Source organism: Lepisma saccharinum, chromosome 3 (assembly GCF_977018435.1).
Source record: "Lepisma saccharinum chromosome 3, izLepSacc3.1, whole genome shotgun sequence".
Taxonomy (NCBI): domain Eukaryota; kingdom Metazoa; phylum Arthropoda; class Insecta; order Zygentoma; family Lepismatidae; genus Lepisma; species Lepisma saccharinum.
In genome coordinates this window covers 57,642,468-57,667,377 of record NC_139231.1, presented here as the reverse complement: position 1 = coordinate 57,667,377, position 24,910 = coordinate 57,642,468, and the positions used below count along the sequence as shown (strand labels likewise).

General features: G+C 37.2%; 1 protein-coding gene across 1 annotated transcript in view; it reads right to left on the bottom strand.

Moving 5' to 3' along the window:
- LOC145985797 (uncharacterized) overlaps positions 1–8,206 on the bottom strand; it is a 59,316-nt gene extending 51,110 nt beyond the window's left edge. The window contains exons 1-2 of the mRNA XM_083119881.1: positions 7,769–8,206; positions 4,432–4,586 (exon numbers count right to left, since the gene is read on the bottom strand). Coding sequence (XP_082976007.1) covers positions 4,432–4,586; positions 7,769–7,857 — 244 coding nt within the window. The 5' untranslated portion in view covers positions 7,858–8,206. The remainder of the gene's footprint in view (positions 1–4,431; positions 4,587–7,768) is intronic.
- Between the last annotated feature and the right edge of the window lie 16,704 nt (positions 8,207–24,910).

The window sequence follows — 24,910 nt, the reverse complement described above, 5'->3', positions numbered from 1 at the left end:
TTCAAGTTGTGAAATAAGTTCCAAAACCTTTGTTTGAAATCTACGATTTAGAAAATCCACAGCCACATCAATTATTTCAAAAAATATTTGTCTGTACATTTCCTCCAGCGTTTGATACGTATAAGGATCACTACCTTCGTCGTAGCATTCTAGCATCTTGCTTTTTCTAGGCAAAACTGGTTTATCAATGTTCAATTCTTTCCTTTCCTCATGGTTTCTAGTGTTGCCCACGAGACGAGACTTTGGCCTGTCTCTTCTCGTGGAGTCTCGTGGAAATGCTGTCTCGTCTCGAAAATATTCGTTTGCCTTATGGCACATGGTCAATCTCGTCTCGTCCCAAATTTTTAAAAGCCTGTCTTGTCTCGTCCCGTGGGCAACACTAATGGTTTCATTCCACAACTCAAAAAATATATCCCTTTGTGAAGCTAAACTTGCAGACAAAGTTTCCACAAAAGTTTGGATTTCTCGGTATGACAATGATTTCTTCTGAAAAGAAGAATGAAGTTGTTCAATCCTGCTGAAAACTGAAATTAACATTTTCAGAAAAATAAGCAATCTGAATTGATGTAGATTTGAAAAATATCCACTAACCTTCCCACCGACTTCACTTTTTTCTTCTGACAGATCTTCCAAAAATTTCAAGAGAACGTCATAATTACTTTCCAACGATTGTAGTGATTTTACCCTCACACACCACCTTGTGGGACCGAATGGTCGCAAAGTCAGTCTGGGAATGTTTTTTACAACACCATCTTTGTTGTCTTCTTGTAGCGATTGAAACACTGCTAGCCTCTTTGGCGAATGTCTTACAAATTATATTAATTCACGAAGAATCACCATTCGGTTTATTCTTTATTAGTGCTCAATATCAGCAAGTAGTTATTTTAAAACAATTGTTGATGAATGGAGTGGGCGTATTGTAGTGTGTCACTTGTAAGGAAATATCAAAGCAAGCCGAGAAGACGGGATTCTATTCACAATACAATACACTTCCATCTCAATGTTTAATTGCTTATTATTTTTTGATAATGGCAAGTGAGAAATATTTATTTTATTTTGTTTTTACCAAACTAAAAATCTTGCCCCGGAGCACCCACGTAGTGCGAGGGAGAATCAAATGAAAACTGAAAAGTGCCATTAAAAATCTTTTTTTTCTTTATAGGTGTTTGGAAATTTGCAGACACAGTCCTTTTTGACATCTTTCCAAGCTAGTAGTATGAAGCAGTGCCGGTAGGTGGGGTTGGATGTGAGTAACAGCTGATTCAAGATGGCGGCACCACTACGCAGTTGCACCAAGCAGGAACAGCGTGGAGTTATTCGATTTTTATGGAGTGAAGGTGTGAAACCGGTTGATATTCATCGGAGAATGCAGACGAAGTATGGGGACGCCTGTCTGTTACAGCTGCAAGTCTACGATTGGCGCAAGAAATTCGCAGAAGGTACGACTTTATTGACTGATGCTCCCCGCCCGGGTCAGGCTCAGCGAGTTGTGACAGAGGAGTCCATAGCCACAGCAGATCGGCTTATTCAGGAAAACCCGCATGTCACCCTGGCTGAAATGGCTTCCTTGCTTAATATGAGCTTCGGTTCAGTACAACACATAGTGCATGACGAACTCCGCTACAGAAAAGTGTCCGCCAGGTGGGTTCCTTGACAGCTGATGCAGGAACTGAAAATCCATCGGGTTGACGCATGTCAAGAGCTGCTGATGCATTATGAAGAGGAGGAGGGTGAGGATTTTCTAGCTCACATTGTCACCGGGGATGAAAGTTGGGTGCACCATTTTCAACTGGAGACGAAACGTGCAAGCAAAGAATGGAGACATTCGTCTTCGCCGAAACCAAAGAAGTTTCACAGCCAGACCTCTGCAGGGAAAGTCATGTTGACTTTATTCTGGGATAAGAAAGGTCCTATTCTGGAACACTACATGCCCCCACGTACAACACTGACTAGTGCCACCTACACCGACCTTCTCAAGAACCATTTGAGGCCAGCGATACGTACAAAGCAAAGGGGATTGCTGAGTGCAGGTGTTTTGCTTCAACATGATAACGCCCGTCCTCATGCTGCTCGTGCAACAATGAAAACCATCGATGACCTACGCTTCAAGTGCCTACCACATCTGCAATACTCACCAGATTTAGCACCATCTGATTTCCACATCTTTGGTCCATTAAAGGAGCACCTTGGAGCGCAGAGGTTCAAGTCTGATGAAGACGTCCAATTGGCGGTGCAAATGTGGCTACACAGTCAACCAAAACACTTTTTCTCACGCGGTATCGAAGCACTACCTATCCGATGGCGTAAGTGCATTGAACTGGGAGGGGACTATATAGAAAAATAATGTACAATCAAATATTATCCCTGCATTGAAATAGTGGAAAAAATTAATTGCGGTTTTCATTTGATTCTCCCTTGTATTTAGTTTTTCAAAGGACGTTAATAGTGGCAAATAAAGCAGGGCAGTTGAAACTTGCACAACTCTAAATGTCGAATTTTGGCATAACTTGCTTTCCGAATCTAAACGCTAAAATTACATTTGATTTTTTAATATTTTTTTAGTCCACGTTATGCACAGTAAGGTTAATCAGGACTCAACCTAGAGTTTAAAATGGAATCCGAACCATTATTAATGTAGTAGCTGGGAAGGTTCTCTTGGAAGATTGAGAGCCAGACGTTTTGATTGTTCAGACTTTCTCTACTATGGTTAGTGGTTTAGGAAAAATTGGTCACATGATCTGACCCATGGTCATTTAGCAGAAATTGCGATTATCTTGGATTTTTTGATTTCCCTTCTTTTATGAAATGATTGCACTACTTTATGTTTTCATTTTTGACCATAAAATATTTGGTACAGGTTAACAAAAAGTTGGTACATGAGATCAGTTCCCCAACAATCAGATGTAATCTGAATATTCTTTTGTACGTATGATATGAGAGCAGCGGCGGGGCCAGTATTAATCATGTAGGTGTGCTGAGGGGGCACGGAATGACATTTTGGGGGTGTGATGTTGAAAATAAAGAAAGCATGCATTCTTTAGCCATTACATCAAATACCAATGAACATTTAGTAGGCTTTTATGAAAATATGCCAATGAAACTGAAGACTACTAGTGACTTGTTTCAGTTTTGTTTGTTTTGGCCACTACAAGTGCATGTTTTGTAATTTTAAATGAACAAAGGTTGTTTATGCTTGTTTATAAAAAAATCAAGCATCCACGTTAAGAGCGAAAATTATTTTTAGGTAGTTTCTCACAATTTTTAGGTCGTTTTTGATAATATTAAGGTCATCTTTTGAGATTTTTAAGTCATCAATTTCTGAGCCCTACTAATAACTTTCTATGCCTCTTGCATTGGTGAAGAATTTCTTCCATACATTTCATAATTTTCGCATGAATTAAACAGTACAGGCCTGCTGCTATTTGCTACGTTCACCTAATAAAGTAGTATGTTGAAAATTCCTTCTTAACTTGAAGGGATAAAACAATATAGCCACTATACAAAGCGAAGTACCCAGTGAGCAGTTGAAAGCAAGGACAAGGAGATACAATGAAAGGAAGAGGGACTTAAATGAGAGAGAAATAGGGAGATCATATCAAGACTGACCTAGGAAAGACAGAAGATGATAGAGGGGGAAAACCCCTGAGCAGCAACAGATCTTTGAGGGTCAGGACAAGCCAATCATTTTCTTAAATAGGTGATGGCATCGAGTCCCTTTGACACCTTTTTCTAGAGTGGAGTGGATAGAGAGAATACAGATGAGAAATTTGATTAGAAGAATTGACAAAAGGATTACGCAATTGCATGTGTGTGTGTGGGAGATATAGAGAGAAAGGGGGAACACAACAGGAGAGAAAGGTACGTAAAGGATAAGAAAACGTACACTAGCAAAATGAAATCGGGAAGGAAATACAAACGAAATTGGAAGGGGGGGGGGAGCCTAGGAGGAACAGAGAGAGAATGCATGTTTGTAAAACTCATATACATATACTTTACGTCTGCCCACCCTAATTTATCAACATATGGATCCTGCCCATCTGGTCAAAATATTCTGGCGCCGCCCCTAGTGACAGCAGAAACCAAGCAACTAAAGTAAGTAGGGAAGTTGGTTGGCCAGACAGATGGATATGGAATTTTACTTTGGATATCTAACATACTTCAAGACAAATGGACAATCTTCTCCATTACATACACCTGAACAGTAGTGAGAAAAACATGAACTGTTGCAGCCACTGGTCCACTTTCAATGTGTTCAAAATTGGAGCAGTCATGTTGGCTAAAACTGAACTGCACTAGTTCATCAATAATTTCTAGAGGCTTGTAAAAAACCTGCATTAGCATTCAAGCCAGAAGAAATGTGGTGAAAGCCTACACTATTTTAATGCAGCATTAAAATATAGTTAATTCAGTTTTAAATAGAAAGCACCTTACCTGGTTCTAAATCAGGAAAAGCATTCTTAACCAGTCTGTTCCTCATTTTATTCATGAACATCTTTTCTGAAAAATGAGAACTGCAGATGCGGAGCGTTCGTGGTGGTTTCCCCAACAGGTCTGTTCTCCATACGTTCCTTAACCACAGTTCATATCTGGAAATACAAAAGATTCTGTTAGAGTGCATGAGTTATCACTTGGATGTGTAGATCCAGTTTTCAAATATGGGTATTTTTAGTAGTGCAAATAAATGTAACCTTTCAACAATTATCAAGACTGTCACAACACTCTAGGTAAGCAGGAGCAATACTATTTATACCACCTTGCCTTCTCTTTCAAGCATCAACTGTAGGGAAAAGGTGGAATGTAGACAAAACAAATACATACCAGTCATGAGACAAAAGCATTAGTTTTTACATCAACAAGAACTGGAGAACATTTAATATGTTGCATTTGTTCCTTAGTGAATAACTGCTCACAAGGTACTTTTCAACATTTGAAATGCTGAGTATTGATATTTCTACAATGCCCCTCAATATGTCACCATCTAAGCAGTGTTGTTGATTGATTGAATTGGTTTATTTAACTCACTTTTCTGCCATCTTTTGGCTAATCGTGAAGATGATATGATGATTGATGAAGGGACACTCACAAAGAATACCCAGGCCAGGATTCGAATCCAGGACCCCTGGTGTTTTAGAATGCTGTGCCAACCACTCTGTCATGGAGCAATATTGTATAGTCTACATCAGGGGTTTCCAAACTTTTTCATTTCACGGTGCCCTAAGTGTTTCAAGATTTTCTCACGGTGCCCAAGTCAGAATGTAGGCCATCTAACACTTGCAATGCTTAGTTAGTGTGGTTAGGTTGCTTGCCTTAAGTTAAAAAATAAACACAAATTTCAAATTGACAAAAATTTTATGTGTAGAAAGTACAAAATAAGCACATATTTGGAACAATAATTTCAGTGAAAATACTGGAACATTTCGCAGCACTCGTGTAAGGCAGCCATAGCACCACACTTTGGGAACCAGTGGTCTACATTGTCTATGCATACACATACATCACTGTCTATACATATCACAAGTCTACATTCCCTACATTTATGACCATTATTCCAAAAACCAGTTTTGTTCTGTGATATTTTCAGAAGTAATGTATGCATGTAGCAGGAGTGTACATTCTAAGCTAGCTAGGCTATTTGTGAAGCACAAAGCCAAGGGACTACAATTCTTCTTCTTTCCTTGTACTACAGTCCATCACAGACCCTGGCCTCCTTCAGAATCTTCTGCCATCCATCTCTATTCACAGCCTTCCTTCTCCAGCTCCCAATTCCCAGCGAACTCAGGTCCTCTTCTACCGAATCAACCCACCTTAAAGGTGGTCTTCCTACTTTTCTCCTCCCATCCATATTCGTAAATGTGATCTTTTTACACACTATGTTTTCTGGCATTCGGTATATATGCACCAACCACCTTAGCCATGTTAGTTTAATTTCCTTCACAATTTCTATATCCTGATAAAGCTGATATAGTTCCATATTATATCTTCTTCTCCATAATCCATTTTCATATATCAGCCAATATATCCTCCTCAGTGTCATCGAGTTTGTTAGGTTTTGAAGTGCTTGTATAGTCATTAAAAAAGATTAAATGATGCTTTGAGTGAAGCGAGGGGTGGACTGTGCTTAGGTTATGTCATTTGATATAGTGTAAGTGTTCCTGTCTGTACACTGTACAGGGAAGAAATTATCACTAGAAATGGATATATTAATGTAAACAAACATCCTTGTCTGTTGAAAGGAAATTAAATATAACGTCTGTGCTTGTCAACCAACCCCAAACATGAACAAGGCTGACACATTTCATTCAATGCGGTTTCAGGTTTGATTTCTAGTGTACACACATCGTGTGCGATTCCTCTTTAAGAACAATAAGACTACTTCTGATTGGTCGTTTTTAAATTGTAGGTATAGTTTACAATTGATATTTTAGTCATTATAATTTGGGCTGTGTTAAAGAATTTAGGTCAGTAATTCATCCACTCATTCCCAAACACCTTCACAACAGTTTCTCATTCTTTCCCCATGCAACCCAGAAATTGTTCATAAAGGTACAATTTATTGTAGTTTAAGCGCTTAATTTATTCATAAATCCCTACTACATGTTTGGCAGAGAAAGTATTTTTTTGCGGAAACTGAATGTGTTTCATATTACTTTGGTGAACCACAGGAAAACAATCCATGAGCCATGCCTGATCCAGTCACAGGAAAATGTGGATTCTTACGACTCACTCATTATTTGTTTTGTAGTCATGACCATGCCAACACTCTCGTGATAAACAATGGTTCCTTGCTACTAAATATTATCACTTATGTGACAGTATACGAAGGCTAAACTAAATTTCAAAAACGTCAGCACAACTTTGCATATTATTTAATCCTGTTGTTGTTAGTTGAGTTGAATTTTGGAATCCATTTTATGTACAGATAGGCTAATCGGGACTGAGTGGAATCCGAACCACTATGTGCATGCACCAGGTATAAAACATGGGACCCATTGATTACAAGGTGACAATGTTACCACTATGCCCATGGGGAGGGTGCATGGTTGTTAGTATTATGCATATATTTTTGTGGCACATGTCTCAGAACACATTCGCCTTCTTACCTATACTATCGACTGTTCAGTATGCATTACTACATAAAAAGTCATTATATGGAAAAGTACGAATACATACCACAGTAACACAGTACATTTGCTACAAATCATCAGCCTAATGTAGGCCTATTTCTTGTTCACTTTAGGGGCATTTCATGAAAAGTAGCCTTACTCCATGTAAATAACAAAATGATTTAATCTGAAAATTATTAATGTTTTTAGATGCACTAAGGCTAAATGTTTGTGAATGTATACAATTTGCATATTTCACCAACAAAAAATATTAGCATCTGTACTTAGCATCTGTAGCCCACATGCTTCAGACAAATTAAGTCAAATTTTGCTACATTTCTAAAGTGTCACACACATAACACATTTTCGTTAATGTTTTTCATGCATTCAGGTTATGTCATCATACTTAAGTTTTATTTCATTTGTTAACAGACACTACAAAATACTTCACATTTCTATGAAGTCAGTTCATTATGAATATTTTAATCCAATCTCATGTCTAGAACCTTAGATTTTGTGTGTGAAATGCTACACACGTAACACTGGAGTGCCCCTTTAACACAATTTGTACTTTATCTAAAAAGCATACTCTTTTATGCAAGGCATTAGTCTGCATATGTCAGATTGAAGAATGTAACAAAATAACTTGAATTTTCTGTACTAACCTGCGAGCATCCAGTGGCACTCTGAAAAATGATAATGTTGCATTTTTATATGCATTGTTCGGGCAGAAAAGAGCAGCACAATATGTCATGGTTCCTTACAAGTCAGAACATAACTTGTTTACTTCATACACAAATATAATTAGTTCCAAGTAACTGACAGAAAAATGATTCGCTTATTGATTTCCGTCACTCACTGCCATCATTCACAGAAAGCTGTCGATGACTGTGATTAAAAAACATTCTACAGCTGATTAAGTACAAAAACGCATGTGGGCAATTTCATTCATATGTGTTGTTCGTAATTATTTTCAGGCAGGTTCATTAGATCTGTTTAGCCACAGTTTAGGTTAGGTTCATACATGGAGAACCTGTAAGTTTTTATAACACATCTGATTTGTCTATTGCAATTGCATAAAATTTTAATGTTGATGATGTGTGCAATATTTTTTTCACTAGCTATTTATGTAGGAAGTGAATCATGTTTGTAACTACGTAAATTTCAGTGAAAAATGCAGGCTAACTTGTAACTGCAAGGTAGAATTTCTAGAGGTGCATCTGCCTGGCATGATAAATGAACGTCGCGAAAATGGGTTGCTAACAGATAAACCTGGTCTCCTAATCTAACAACATAGGCATTCTCAGAATTCCAATTGTGAAAATAATGCATACCTATAAGTTGGTTAGGAGCAGGTACATAGCCAGGGGGAGGGCTAGGGGGCTGGAGCCCCCCTTAAATCCTACAAATATATAATTTAAATAGTGTGTAATGGTAATTAATTGTACTTCATTAGCAGAATTAAACTATGGTAAATTTCTCGTATCGGACAAACGGCTGAAATTTGCTAGTTCATTTAATTTGAACATTTGTACTTCCGTATTCTGCATTGAGAAACATTGCTGAAGGTGACATTTTGCTTATTTCATGGAAATAAGCTCTATTTGCGACATATCGAGTAAGTTTTCTTCGTTTCTGTTTGTCTTCGGTAACACGCAAAATGGCGGTCACAGTTTCACTACCGTACTCGGCATGCAGTGTTTCCACCCCACTGCACCCAAAAATACCTACGTAGCCCCACAAACCATTGACGCATAGCCCCACGAACCATTCATACATAGCCCCACAAACCATTTCTGGTAAGGTTAGGTTAGGTAGGGTCACTATAGGTTACAATAGTGAAAAATTTGTTTCGAAAAAAAATATGCGTAGCCCCACACACCATTCTCGCATAGCCCCACGAACCATTGACGCATAGCCCCACGAACCATTGACACATAGCCCCACGAACCATTTGCGGAAACGTACCTTCTTCAGTTACAAAAACACATGTTTGGAAACACTGACCGGGATTACGTCATCAGACACAGGCTACATCCACCTGGAAGTAAATGGATGCAAGAGCTTTCATGCACCGCTCACACATTTATATCGAAAAATAGATGATTTGCCGGCAAAATTCAGTGAACGATGCGAGAAAACACTTCCCCGAACTTCAACAAGTCTAAAGAATCTGCATTCGGTAAGTAATTTCTCCTGTAAATTTGAAGAAATCCGTTTGTCCGATACGAGAAATTTACCTTAAACTATAGATCGAAGAAAGTTTAGTGTATAATAGAGGAACCAGGTTGTATTTTTATATTCTACCATTTAATCCAAATAATAAATGGATCCACAGCTCTCAAAATGCATAATATTCTTGGTGAGAGGTCACACAATATAAACTTCATGAGTATAATTTGGTCCTAACTTTTAAAGCCTTTTTTTTAACAGAATGTGTAAAAGTTAATAACAAAATACAATAACTATGAATTTCAGTACAAACTGTACAAAATGTAAGAAAAATAATGGACAACACTTGTGTTGGATATTCACTCATATGGTGGATCAAGTAGCAGTCTCCCCATTAATATAATAATAATAATAATAATAAATATGGATTAAAATTGGTTTATTTTTAATAACTTATAATAGTTATTATTGTAAAATGACAATTATAACCATGGTAATAATTATTATTATCATCATTATTTCTACTAATCAAGTTTTATCAGTGGTCTGCCCCCCTCTATACAAATATTTCTGGCAACGCCTGTGCTGATAAGGGATGAGCCCCCCTGTGAAATAACATCCTGGTTATAGCCCTGGTTAAGAGGGTTACGTTTTGTACTTTTAGCATGTTTGTTAGCAGCTGAATGTGCCCCGCACCAAACCTTTATATAGAACAAATTAAAGATTAAGATATGTTGAGCTGCTGAAGCTGATGTGTGGTGATATATGTGTGTGTGTGTGTGTGTGTTTGTATGAGGGCTGATCAACAAAGAGTGAGACTGATTTTTTTTTTGTACAGATGTTTACGACTCTGGTGGAAAGGTTACATAACCTTTTTCAAAGTAGTCCCCTGCCCAACTTGAATGCACTTGTGACAACATTTCTGCCAGTCTGCGAACACATGATGTAAGCCATTCTATGCGAGAATCGCCTCACATTTCTTCAGCACTGCTTGATAGTCCGCAAAACAATGGCCCTGTAGCTTTGACTTCAAGTGCAGGGAACAAAAAAGTCACAGGGAGTTAGGTCAGAGACATAAGGGGGATGTGGTACACACGTGATATTGAATTTCACCAAATATGCAATGATGTGATATGCCACATGAGGTCATGCATTGTTATGATGAAGTAGCCACCCGATGAAGTTGTGGTCATTGCTCTGCAATGTACCTTTTCAGTGTCGCCAACACTGATGTGTAGTATTCTGCTGTAGCGAATCTGCATGCTGGTGCACCATTCCCTTACAGTCAAAGAAAGTGACCATCATCACCTTACCTGCAGATGAAACAACTTTCACCTTTTTTCGGTGTTGGAGACCATGACGATTTTCATACTGTGCTGGCTTGTTTTCCCTCTGGGTCGTAGTAGTGCACCCATGACGCATCGCTGGTGATAACTGATTCCAGAAAAGCATCACTTCCATCACCAAGGAGGCGTAGCACCTCACCACATGTGTCCAATCAAACAGCTTCCCTCACCTCCATGGTGTTATGTGAAATGTACGCAGTGTCTAGAACAAAGAGCATTGCTGCCAAACAAAGGATCTGATGGTGCTGCTATCTCTGCGTATTATGTATGAAACCCCCACTATTGACCAATATGTACATTACAAACATGTAACAAGATGCTCTGCAAAAAAAAATCAGTCTCACTCTTACATATATAAACATTTTACAATGGTGTGTTTTGCTCACTATCAATACGGATAAAAATATAAAAATAACTTACGTGAGTGAGTAGGAATGGTTCAAAACGACGTTTCGGAAGTCTGTACTACTTCCTTCATCAGGTAAATAAAAAACTTTAGGTGTCAAACATGGCACCGTGTTGTCAAATAGTAAGTTGAGGAGTCAGGTTGAGGTTAGAAAAGGTAAAAAACTTATGGTACGGCATAAAAACTCTGATAAAAATCTCACTGGTTAAAAACTCCCTAGGTAAAAATGAAAACCACACAACTAAAACAAATAAAAATGGACGACCTATTACAGTCCTCCAGAGGCTTCCGTCAGTGTTGTGTAGAACACATGGACAACAAGCGCTCCCATGTTGCATTGAAGGAGAAATTTCCCCTCCATCGTTCCCCTCTATGATCGTTACGTCACCATTCCAAGGTGAACTACCTCTCTTCTTCGATGGCCCTCACAATCTTGGGAGTGACATGAAAACCCATTTTAGTGTTGGTATTTACCGCTTTATCCCACTTTTTAAGAAAACTGATCCACCCTTCCTCTAGATTACCATCATCTCTGTTAAGCTTGTTCCTTTTACCGGTGCATATAAATGCAGCTTCATAAACGTTCCTGTTTAATTTATTCCCCTCTTTCCTAATTACTTCTCTTTTTGTAATCCTATGTCCGCTCATTATGGTATGTTCGGATAGGCCTGTTTTGGGTACCCCTTCCTTAATATCTTTGTCATGTTCATCCCATCTAGTGCGCATGTTTCTCCCCGTTTGCCCTACATATTCATTCCCGCATTTACATTCTATCTGGTATACCCCTTTTTGTTCTTCCAGGTTATCCTTGTTCCTCCCTCCCTTTTTATACCTTGTAAAATTCTTATCGATATTTCTAGGGGCCTTCATCCCACATTTTATGCCGTATTTTCTCATTGTTTTTGCAATCTTTTCGGAAATCCCCTTGCAGTAGGGGATTCCGACGAAATGTCCTTCATTACATTTTTCCTTTTTCATCTTTTTCTTTTTGAATTTTGCTTTCATTCACGACAATCTTTCTCGCATTCCTAGCCATCCTATCTAATTCTCGGATATTATATCCATTCTTCTGACCCACCCTTTTAATCCAGGTGATTTCTCTCTCTTTTTCGTTGCCATTATTACACAGTCTTTCAGCTCGGATAAAGAAATTAAGGAAAATGTTCAGTTTAACCCCATTGGGGTGTTCCGATTTTTTGTTAAGGTACAGTTCGCCTGCCAGTGGTTTATGAAAAACACCGGTTGTAAGCCCTTTTTCAGTTTTGGTAATACTTAAATCCAAAAAATTAATACTCCCGCCTTTTATATTTTCCCTGGTAAAGCTGATTCTTTCATCTTGTGTCCCTAATTCAACAAAGGCTGTGTCCAATGCATTGCTATACCCTATAATGAGGATGTCGTCAACGTATCTGCCACAATACATTAAACCCACCCCCACTTGATCTAAAGCCGCTTTTTCAACATAATGCATGAAAACGTTGGTGGTGAAACCCGAGATTGGGTTACCCATGGCCCGACCCTCTTTTTGCCGAAAAATCTTACTGTTTACAAAAAAGTAATTATATTCAGTAACAAGAAGAAATCATCGGATATACTCCCATGCGACTAGAATCTCCACTCCATTATCTAAAAGCCATCTCTGGAGGCAGTCTCCAGCTTTTTCTCGGGGTACGCTCGGGAATAAATTAATAACATCAAAACTACTAATGGTGTCATTGTCACCCAAAACTAGTTTTTCGATGGACTTTTTGACCTGAACACAGTTTTTCACACTAAACTGAGGATTGTCCTTGATCTTCCCTAGTCTCTTAACCATTTCTTTGGCCAAACCATAGCCCAGATGTTCATACATTGGGATAATAGGTCTAAGTGGGACTTCGGGTTTATGTATTTTTGGGATACCGAAGGATGTTGGAATCTTCCCTTCTTTGACCCCTTTGATAAGTTAATTTTTTTTGGCAGTTCCTAAGGTGATGCTAGTTTCAATACCTTTCTTGGTCTCGTTTCTAATCCTATTGATTGGGTTCCTTTTAATTTCTTCGAAATCCTTATTCCTAAAACTATCCTCTAATTTCTTATGGTATGTGTCTTGTTCCATTATCACCATTTTATTTTCCTTATCTGATCTAATCAGGTATAGCTTATTGTCATTGACCCATTTTTTCACTTCTCGCATGTATTCCCTAAATTCTTTATCTTCTTTCCCCCTTTGGTACTTACTATGGTTCTTATGTCTCTCTCGTTCTTTAAGGTTGGAGTGCAAGTGTTCGTCTATAATATCATGTATATTTTGCCTGGCATTAACCTTATCTTCTCTTTCATCCAGCCCTCCAACAATCTTTTCAGAGGCTATGATGAATTCCTCTTTTTCAAATGTTTCATTTTTAATGGAAAATTTATGCCCCATTTTCATTATCTCTGTTAAAGCTTTGGGGGGGTTTCAAGTTTTGTCAGATTCAGGAAATTATCTTATTTTTCGGTCTGCTTATACTTGTGCGTCTCCCCGTTTATCCCGTTATTAATATTCAATTTAGCTAGTTTTTTTCTGGATTACATGGTATCCTTTTTTCTCGCATTTTCAACAGCTTTAAAATGACGTTCCTCAATACGTCCCCATGTCACTCCATCAAGTCGCATCCCTATTTCCAAATGTAGCTTATAACAATCGTGATTGAGCTTTACGACCTGTCCATGCACCTCCCTAATACACTTCCCCAGCATTTTAAATTGTAATTCCTTTTTTTTGTTCTTGGCCCCTATTACTAAAAGGTTGGTACCCCCATTTTAGAAAACCCTGAATCTGACCTGTCTTTTTACATTGTTCAAGAAAAGCAATTCTAATCAGTGTCTTATTTAGTTTGATCCTCAACTTTTCGAAATTCCGTACTTTCCTCCCCGTATCGGAGATTACAAACATTTTACAATGGTGCATTTTACTCACTATCAATACAGATAAAAATAACTTACGTGAGTGAGTAGGAATGGTTCAAAACGACGTTTCGGAAGTCTGTACTACTTCCTTCATCAGGTAAATAAAAAACTTCAGGTGTCAAACATGGCACCGCGTTGTCAAATAGTAAGTTGAGGAGTCAGGTTGAGGTTAGAAAAGGTAAAAAACTTACGGTAACGGCATAAAAACTGCGATAAAAATCTCACTGGTTAAAAACTCCCTAGGTAAAAATGAAAACCACACAACTAAAACGAATAAAAATGGACGATCCAGAGACTTCTGTCAGTGTTGGGTAGAACACATGGACAGCAAGAGCTCCCATGTTGCATTGAAGGAGAAATTTTCCCTCCATCGTTTCCCTCTTTGATCGTTACGTCACCATTCCAAGGTGACCACCATCCCTCTCTTCTTCGACAGCCCTCACAACCTCGGGAGTGACATGAAAACCCATTTTAGTGTTGGTATTTACCGCTTTATCCCACTTTTTAAGAAAACCGATCCACCCTTCCTCTAGATTATCATCATCTCTGTTAAGCTTGTTCCTTTTACCGGTGCATATAAATGCAGCTTCATAAACGTTCCTGTTTAATTTATTCCCCTCTTTCCTAATTACTTCTCTTTTTGTAATCCTATGTCCGCTCATTATGATATGTTCGGATAGGCCTGTTTTGGGTACTAACTAACTAACTAACTCCCTAGCCTTCTTAAACCCGAAGGTTCATGGCTGCAGCAACACAGGCCTTCCATCTTTCCCTATCTTGAGCAAGTTCTATATACTCTTTTCCATCCCTAACGATTTCCCTTAGGTCCATCTCAACGTTGTCCCTCCATCTTCGTCTTGGCTTTCCTACAGGTCTCTTACCATCAGGTTTCCCAACAAGAATCCTGTAAACTCCTCTTTCCTCTCCCATTCGTGCCACATGACCTGCCCACCTAAGTCTCCTTGATTTAATTATTCTAATAATATCTGGAAATGAATACAAATTATGTAGTTCTAAATTATGTAACCTTCTCCACTCACCTGTCTCCTCATCCCTTTTAGGTCCAAAGATTTTCCTAAGGATCTTATTTTCCAATACTCTCAATTTATGTTCCTCTTTCAATGTAAGGGACCAAGTTTCACATCCATATAATACTACAGGCAAAATTAAGGTTTTGTATATTTTAACTTTTAGTTTCTTAGATATTAAACGAGAAGACAAAAGTTTATGAAGAGAGAAGTAACATGCATTTCCTGAATTAAGCCTACTTTTTATTTCCTCTTTAATATAATTTTCATTTGTTAATATTACTCCTAAGTATTTGAATTTGGAAACTGGTTCAAACGAGTTGTTATCAATAATTAGATTTTGATTATTACCTAACACTTGGTTTCGGCCTGTAAGCATATATTTAGTTTTCTCTTTGTTAACTTCCAAACCTATCTCTTTAGCAGTTTTGAAAAATATTTTAGCATTATTCTTTATTGTATTCACATCATCCCCCAGTAAGTCTACATCATCTGCACCATTTAATTTTAGTCCTTCGTTAGTTTCTTTTACCTTCCTAACAGCATATTCTAAGGCAAAATTAAAGAGCAATGGAGATAATGCATCTCCTTGTTTTAACCCATCATGAATTGTAAATTTGTCAGACATATTAATACCCACACGAATTTTACTTTCTGTTTCACTGGTGCATATTTTTATCATACTAACAAGCTTCTTAGGTATTCCAAACTCTACTAATATATTATATAATTTATCTCTTTTTACCGAATCATATGCTTTTTTGAAATCAATGAATAGCTGATGGACATTTTGATTATATTCCCACTTTTTCTCAAGTGTCTGTCTGATGTGAAAAATTTGATCTGTAGTTGATCTGTTACGTTTAAATCCACATTGATAATCACCTATAATTTCATTAGCATATGGGGTTAGTCTTGTTAAAAGAATGTTTGATAATATTTTATATGTTGTTGAGAGTAGAGAAATTCCATGGTAATTATTGCAGTTCATTTTATCACCTTTTTTAAACACAGCCTGTTTTGGGTACTCCTTCCTTAATATCTTTGTCATGTTCATCCAATCTAGTGCGCATGTTTCTCCCTGTTTGCCCTACATATTCATTCCCGCATTTACATTCTATCCGGTATACCCCTTTTTGTTCTTCTGGGTTATCCTTGTTCCTCCCTCCTTTTTATACCTGGTAAAATTCTTATCGATATTTCTAGGGGCCTTCATCCCACATTTTACGCCGTATTTTCTCATTGTTTTTGCAATCTTTTCGGAAATCCCCTTGTAGTAGGGGATTCCGACAAAATGTCCTTCATTACATTTTTCCTTTTTTCATCTTTTTCTTTTTGAATTTTACTTTCATTCACGACAATCTTTCTCGCATTCCTAGCCATCCTATCTAATTCTCGGATATTATATCCATTCTTCTGACCCACCCTTTTAATCCAGGTGATTTCTCTCTCTTTTTCGTTGCCATTATTACACAGTCTTTCAGCTCGGATAAAGAAATTAAGGAAAATGTTCAGTTTAACCCCATTGGGGTGTTCCGATTTTTTGTTGAGGTACAGTTCGCCTGCCAGTGGTTTATGAAAAACACCTGTTTTAAGCCCTTTTTCAGTTTTGGTAATACTTAAATCAAAAAATTAATACTCCCACCTTTTATATATAACTTACTATTTGACAACGCGGTGCCATGTTTGACACCTAAAGTTTTTTATTTACCTGATGAAGGAAGTAGTACAGACTTCCGAAACGTCGTTTTGAACCATTCCTACTCACTCACCTAAGTTATTTTTATCCTTACATATATAATTTATTTATTTTTTGTGAGTGTGTGCGTATGTGCACGCACGCAGCCTTTATACAAGATATCAGTACATCACCAATAAACTTTGAGGATTTTGGTTTGAGTTGATGTATTATGTCTACTTTGTGCACAGTAAGGCTAATTGGGACTGGACCTACAGTTTAAAGTGGAATCCAAAACCACTATGTGCCTCCACCGGGTATCAAACCCAGGATCCCTTGATTACAAGGTGACGACGAAACTTTGCACATTTTGGACCTCTGCGATGGCATAGTAGTAATGTTGTTGTCCTGTAATTGATGTGTCAGAGATTCGACCCCTGATGAAGGCACATTGTACAGTTGTATGGACACCACTTTAAACTGGATGTTCAGTCCTGATTAGGCTATCTGAGCATAAAGAGGATCTAAAACAAACTTCGATTTTGAAAAACAAATTTTGACTTTTGATTTTGGCAATTTCAATCCTAGGAAAACAGCATATTGTATCCTATGTGTATGCAATTATGCGATGAAATTCACGGTTACTACTTCCACTAGAAAGTAGCAAAATTTGTAGAACCATATGAATAGACTAGGAATTGAGTGACTAGGAGTGTTAGGAATTCCTTCTTTCATTGAAATGCATCAACACAGTAAGCAACATATGTGTGTGCAGTATAAATGCACTAACTAAAGGAAAAGGCTAAGATCAGTGACAGGGGTGGAGCCAAGGGGGTGCAAAGGGGTGCTTGCACATGCCTTAATTTTCTTCTGCACCCCATTCAGTGCCCTTTTTCAAAACCTATCTTCAACCAAAAATACTAACGCCCTTAGTCTCATATTATGTCATGTCGCCATATTGAGCACCGAATGTTAGGTATTGAAGTGAGACCTCTGTTATTGTGTACAACAGCAAGCACTGATCCTACTCTGAAAGAGAAGCTGCATAAACTTTCTTGTACAGGAGGCAGTCTCTACATATGTAAACATAAAAGGCCTATTATTTTCTTTCATCAGCATTGCTGTTGAATTTGTTTCTTCTTTAGTTCTTCAAGTAGTCTGTAGTTTTTGGCATAGGGATGTGACAACCTGATCGCCCAGTGGCTTGTTCACTGCAATTGGTCAACCAACAGAGCAAAATGATCAACATTTTGCTCTGTTGGGATTTATAGAGCTGACCTGTCATGGCTGTATGAGCATCCCACAATTGGCAGAAGTGGGGTATGGTTGGTGGACTACTATGTGATCCTCCCAGCTATATCCAAGGGATCCGCTGACCAACGACAGGTGCAGTCCTCCATTCATATTGGGGGTTTGGCGTAGAGCTGATAACTCTGCACAGTAAAAAGATATGTCGAGAATGAGCAATATGAGGCTATGGATGTTCCCAAGGTAAAATATTCTGGAGGTAAAATAGTCTCCCATTCGGATCTCCGGGCGGAGACTACTTCAGGAGCTCCTTGGACTAAGGATAAGATCTACATTAGGAATAAGGATATTAAATTAGGCACCTGGAATGTTCTCAGCCTTTACCAGCCTGGGGCATTTCAGTGTACAGTTAATGAGATAGTTAAGTATAAATTAGATATAGTAGCTGTCCAGGAAGTTAGGTGGCCATGAGAAGATAATTGTAAAACTAAAAATTATACTTTTTTCTATGGTGTACTGAAAATCATAATTTTGGAACAGGCTTCTTCATAAATAATATAATTATCTCGGCTCTTAAAACGGTAGAATTTATTAATGATAGAATATCATATGCAGTTTTACAAGGTAGATGTGTAAAATTATTTTAATAAACATACATGCACCAACGGAAGATAAAGATGATAATACTGAAGACGATTCTACGCAGAGTTAGAACAGGTCTTTGATAAATTTTCCCAGTATGATATCAAAATTCTGTTAGGTGACTGTAATGCACAGACTGGTAAAGAAGAGACATTTAAACCCAGGATTGGTAACGAAAATCTTCATGAGTTAAGTAATGATAATGCTATAAGATTAATTACTTTTGAAACGTCAAAGAATTTAATTGTGAAAAGTACCACTTTTAAACATAAAGATATCCACCAATATACCTGGTCTTCTCCAGATGGTAAAATTCAATCAGATAGATCATATTCTCATCGATAAGAGAAGGCATACTAGAATAATTGACGTTCGTACACATAGAGGTGCTGACTGTGCCAGTGACCATTATTTAGTAACCGACACTATTTACAACTGTGTAATCTGTCCTGGTACTCCTGGACTGTGTTTGCATCCATGTTTTTATAATTATCACAAACAAGTAAAGTAATGATTTGAAAATAATGTCTGTATGTCATGTAAAGAATACGTAGAAGTTTTGATGTACCAATATTTTGTTTGCTGTATGTACAAGTAATAAGTATGTAAAATTTTTATCTCTAAAAAAGAAAGCAATTATTTGTATAACATTGTATAACATAATAAATAATAATTTTTAACAACTCCCTCAGAATTGAATGTTGTGAATGTAGATAAAAACAAAAGTATCAGTGGGCGCCTTTCAGCACAGAGCAAGGAAATTTGATGCTGTGTGCTAATGGCGCTGAAAGGCGTCCACTGCCATATTTGTTCATGATGACTTCCATAAAAAAACGTGTTTTATGTTGTCTAGTAACTACAAGGAACCATAAAAGTACATAATGTGGAAAACAAAAAAATTCAGCACTTGGGGTGAGTATTCAAATTTAGATCAGCAGTGAACGTGTTAAGCAAATGTATGCACACAGCTGAGGTTGAAATGTTCATCTTGGAATTGTCTCTGTACAATGCCAAGGGCATCAGGGAGTGGAATCCATCTGGTTGATCAGTCCCTGCTTTCTCACAAGAAAACAAATGCTCTTGTAGCTAAAATAAGGATTTTTTCTTTGGTACTTAAGACTACCCACCTGAGAAAATATGCCCCCCTCTGGTTAGCCAGTCACTTTCCCATGTTGTTGATAAGGGTAAAATGCTGTCTTTTAAGCTGCAGATTGGAGGATAATACCTGGATATTTGAACACAACATTACATAATGGTCGACAAAATGAAAGTAAGACACTATTATTAGCATTGTTGTTTAAATACACAAGAGCCTTGCGTTAGCACTGGTAAATGGCGTTGTATGTCAGGATGCAAGCTGCTATCATTGGAAATTGTTAGTGTGCTGTGTGAACATGCTGAAGCAGGTTGACTATCTACGATCGTGACATGAATTTGTCCAAAGATGCCTAGCATGCAATTTTAAAATTTTTGATGGTTGAAGATGTTGGTGGAGTCAAAATTTACCAACGTAGGAAGGATGTGTATGGGAATGAGGTTATGTTGTTGCAAAACAATGTTGCACTACCATGTGGCAGGAGTGTGGCAAGATTTGCAGAGGTGCTTCCTCTGGAAGCTCTGAACCAACTGCCCCAACTTCATTCCCCATAGCCACAACCTGTCATCCTGAAACTACCACATCTTTTGGCCATTAAAAAAAAGCTCCAAAGGGCTACTTGTCCACTAAGAATGCTAAGGTTTTGGATGCCATTGAGGACTGGTTCTGCAGCCAACTACAGCCATTCTTCAGTCAGGGTATCCACATTTTAGTGACATGCTGGGGCACTTGCTTGAACTGACAAGGTGACTATGTGTAGTTGATACGTAGCCCATGTATCACTGACTTCATGTCTGTTCATATCTTCCAACCAGTAAACCATGCTGAAAAAAAAAATCTCACTTTCATTTGGGCACACTTATATTTTGTGCCTATCAGTTCATAATAAACTTGCTGATATTTCTACTGTTTCTTTTATGTACAGAAGGCCAGTCTATTTTAGAAGTTGCACTTTACATTTATATTCTTCATCTTTGTATTGTACCTCTTAATATGTTGGGTTCATCTGTTCTCTTATAGAAATCGGTATTGATGATATTTCATTTCTGTAACTTTATTTTTTACTCTTACAAAACTACACAAATATTACAATGCTTGATACACAGGAAAGATATAGCACATTTAAAACCTAAAAATCTAACAAAATATGGCTATATCACAGACTATTAATTTATGACTAGATATATCTAGTTAATTCATGAACAATACAATTAGTAGTTCCATTCCTTTACCAAAAAAGAGAGAGAGAGAGAGAAAAGAAACAAAACATGTACAAAATGTATACAGTACATCAATTTTTAAAAACAATGGAAATATTATGAGCCCTTTAAAATTTCAGATTAACAACACATAGAAACTGAGTAGATGCCAGAACCAATATTTATGCATTTCAAATATCAACAAGAATTAATGTTAAAAATGACATCAGTTATACAATGCCAGTTACAACATTAATCAACGTGTTAGTATTAAGGAAGCTCATTTTTCATATAATTAACAAATGTTAATTTTATGAAAATAATATTGACTAATGTTGCTGATTGATTTCTTAACAATGTTAAAATAACAATTGATACAATGGTAATTACCCATCTCTACCCATGTTTCTTTAGGAATTTTTATAAAAACCATGAAAATTTTTGTGGTACCAAATTATAATGTATATGAAATGAACATTTCCAACCATAATTATGAACATTGTTAAACACTATTGGCAGTGATAAAAATTAATGTTTCACACATAAAAAAATCAATAAGATTGCTGTTTTGAGTTCATCATTTGAAAGTGGACTATACACCACAAGACATAATCAACAGTATCCGAGAAAATAACATATCAGAAAAAAAAAATTACACATTCTAATGCTCCTTTTATGAGTTACCCAGTTACAATTTGGCTATGTAACATTAAATATCACAATGGTACTTGAAATTACTGTGAACATTTTTTCCTCAATTCAAACCAAAATTTAACATAGAAACCAACCACATGACATTAAAAGACAAAGCTATTTGTGTGGTATGAAGCAGAACCTCAAATCGTCACTAAAAAATGCAACTATTAAATTAAATGATATACTTCCTTATAAAATTATTTATTTCGAAGTAAATGGCTTCTTCCAACATCCTATTGTCTCTTAGTTTTCTACATTTCTTTATGTATAGTAATCGCAACTAAGGATGAAATGCTATGCACCAGATTTGAAAATGGAAACTGGTGAGAGTTTTTCCAGATTTAATTACCTTCCTAACCATGCTTTTTCTGTAATGGGTTGACAGGAATTAAAAAGTAAATGCAAGTTATTAATCAGCACAAGAATGGTTACTGGATTTTTTTCCAGTTATCAGATATTTATTGTTCTGTTATATAAGCATCTAGTCATGTAAATTATAGGGATATCCAGATTATATGTTGCTTTTGAAGTGGATATTGGGTAACGAAATGTGGATTTTTTTTTGCAGTTCCTACTAGACACGCAAATCTGGATAAATTTTATCAAAAGTATGAAATTATTTTTTTTATCCACTTGTCAGGAATCAAGATATTATGTATGTGCTTATTCATCGTGCAATAATGAGATATTCATCATCTAATTATTCACACTACCAAGATATCTATCACCTGAATTAGCAAATTTTACAACAGATAATCACGTGATTTGAAATTCTTTTCCATCAAGAACTTGTGCACCTAGGAGGTGTGAATCCCAACACACACAGCATAAAACTACAGTAAAACAGAAAAAAATAAACACACAAAAAAATATCACACACACCATGTGATTCACATCCAAGGGAGTATCAATAATGGGACATTTTCTCTCAGTTTTTCAAGCTGCTAGTCGAAAATATCTTCAACAACTGGAGTTCTTAAATAACCTCTGCCGTTCATTGTATGTAGCATTCATGACAAACATGAAGGCAGTTGAAAATAAAATACCTAATAACAAATGCAATATAACCCACGAATGATAAAACAATATACCAGTGATGAACAGTGATGGCATGAACGTCTCGATCACATTAGTTTGCACTTTTGTCACAGATATAATAAAGATAGAAGAATATGCAATGTACCTCAACCAAACTGAATGTGATCTCTAGATTTGCACTTCTCTTGAAACACAATCTTCTCACATGCCACGTCAATAAAGAGCAGATATAAATCATTTCGCTTCCACTCACCTTCTACTGACGTTAGTTATCTGAAAGAAAAAGTAAGTGGATATTAAGGATGGGCCAGAGCATTGGTGGATTAATGGGGGGCAAAGCAATAACTGAGTATTATGAAAAGTGATAATATCAATATATCTCAAGGAGAAAATAAAGTTTGAGCAACATAAAATAGAAAAAAAATATCAAAAGTAATATAAAAATGATAATATTAATATGGTTACATGTTACCTACACTTCAAAATATAATGGAGAACTTTGTAATTTGTTTAAACTTTGTTGTGAAAAATGTTATTTGTGTAACTACAGAACACTTTCTTCTTAAACAAGCTGTGCAACAAAGAAACGTGTTCTGCTACAAGAAATTTTCTTGGCACAAAAGTTTCCAAAAAAAAAAAGTAAGTAATCTGTTATTTTTAAAGTGTACACTGTGATGAATAGTACAGAAATTTTAGGGTAGGGCATTTTTGTATGCCACTAAACATGGATCTCGAAGTCTACCTCGGACATTACTTGCTGTAAAGGAAGACTTTGCACCACAATAGTCACATCACTGGTGGCATAGGTCAACAGTTGTTTGACACTTTGATCAGAGAATTATTTTTCAGTAGGGCCCGGGGCATTATGTTATAACATAATTTTCATTAGGTATCAGATCGAATACTGGGGTGAGATATTTACGTATCTGATGAAAATCAGCTGAAATAGATGAACTTGATATGGCATATTTTGACATTTTGTATCAATTTCACGTTTTTACAACAAACTTCTTCAATTTTCTTGTAACAAGACATATTTCTGTATAATTTCGTAATTGTCTGCATATAATTTGTTATTTTATAATTTATTCTTTGTACCTTTAGCACAACGGATAGTATGTATGTAACTTGACAAATCGAAATATAACGAGAAATATGCATCAAATGAAAAAATGTTCCATATGAAAGTATAATAGTATTGTGGGGGCAACCTTGAAATGTTAGAAAGGAACCCCTATTTTTTATTACAGATTCAAATTCGACATACAAAAATACGTAGGTTTTGTCCAACACATTTTGTTCCATTTGAGATAGATAGATGGCACCGTCCTTTCACCTTTCACTATCAGGGTGCTTGGTTTGGGTGAGTCTCTTGACCTCTCACCATCGAGGTGCTTGTTTTGAGTGAGTCCCCTTGCCTCTCACCATCAGGGTGCTTGTTTGGGTGAGTCCCCTCGCCTCTCACCTCTCACCATTGGGGTGCTTGTTTTGGGTGAGCCCCTTGCCTCTCACCATTGGGGTGCTTGTTTGGGTGAGTCCCCTCGCCTCTCACCATTGGGGTGCTTGTTTTGGGTGAGCCCCTTGCCTCTCACCATTGGGGTGCTTGTTTTGGTTCAGTCCCCTCGCCTCTCACCATTGTCAGGGTGCTTGTTTTGGGTGACTCCCCTCGCCTCTCACCATCAGGGTGCTAAATGCAATTATTCCATGCAATACTCGAAATGATGTCCTCGAACTTCAATGCATTTGTTGATCAGTTGTTCAAATGATTGAACACAACGCAGAAGTGTATCTGCATCAATGTGTGCGCAAGCATTTCTCATTCGGTCGATCATGTTTGCACGAGTTGTTGGCATGTCTTGATAAACACGTTTTTTCAGATATTCCCACAAAAAGAAATCCAGCAACGTAAGTCTGGCAATCTGGCAGGCTAATGCACCAGACTGCCTCTACCGATCGAACGACCATTGTACATGAGGTTTAATTCCTCCCATGCTACTATTTATTGCATTATGTGCTGTCATAGTGCAAGGTCTAAGTCGTCAAGCAATGTCGGTAATTCCTCATGCAAAAACGTTCGATATTTGTGCTTGTCCAAAGTACTGTCAATAAGATAAGGACCAATCAGTTTGTCACCTATGATTCCACACCACACGTTAACCGACCAAGGATGTTGACATTCAACTTCACGCAACCAATGAGGGTTTCCCACACTCCAATAATGCATATTGTGATGATTAATCTGACCATGCTTTCTGAAGGTTGACTCGTCGGAGAAAAGTACTCTATGACAGAACTGCTGGTCGACTAATATTTGTTCGCGTGCCCAT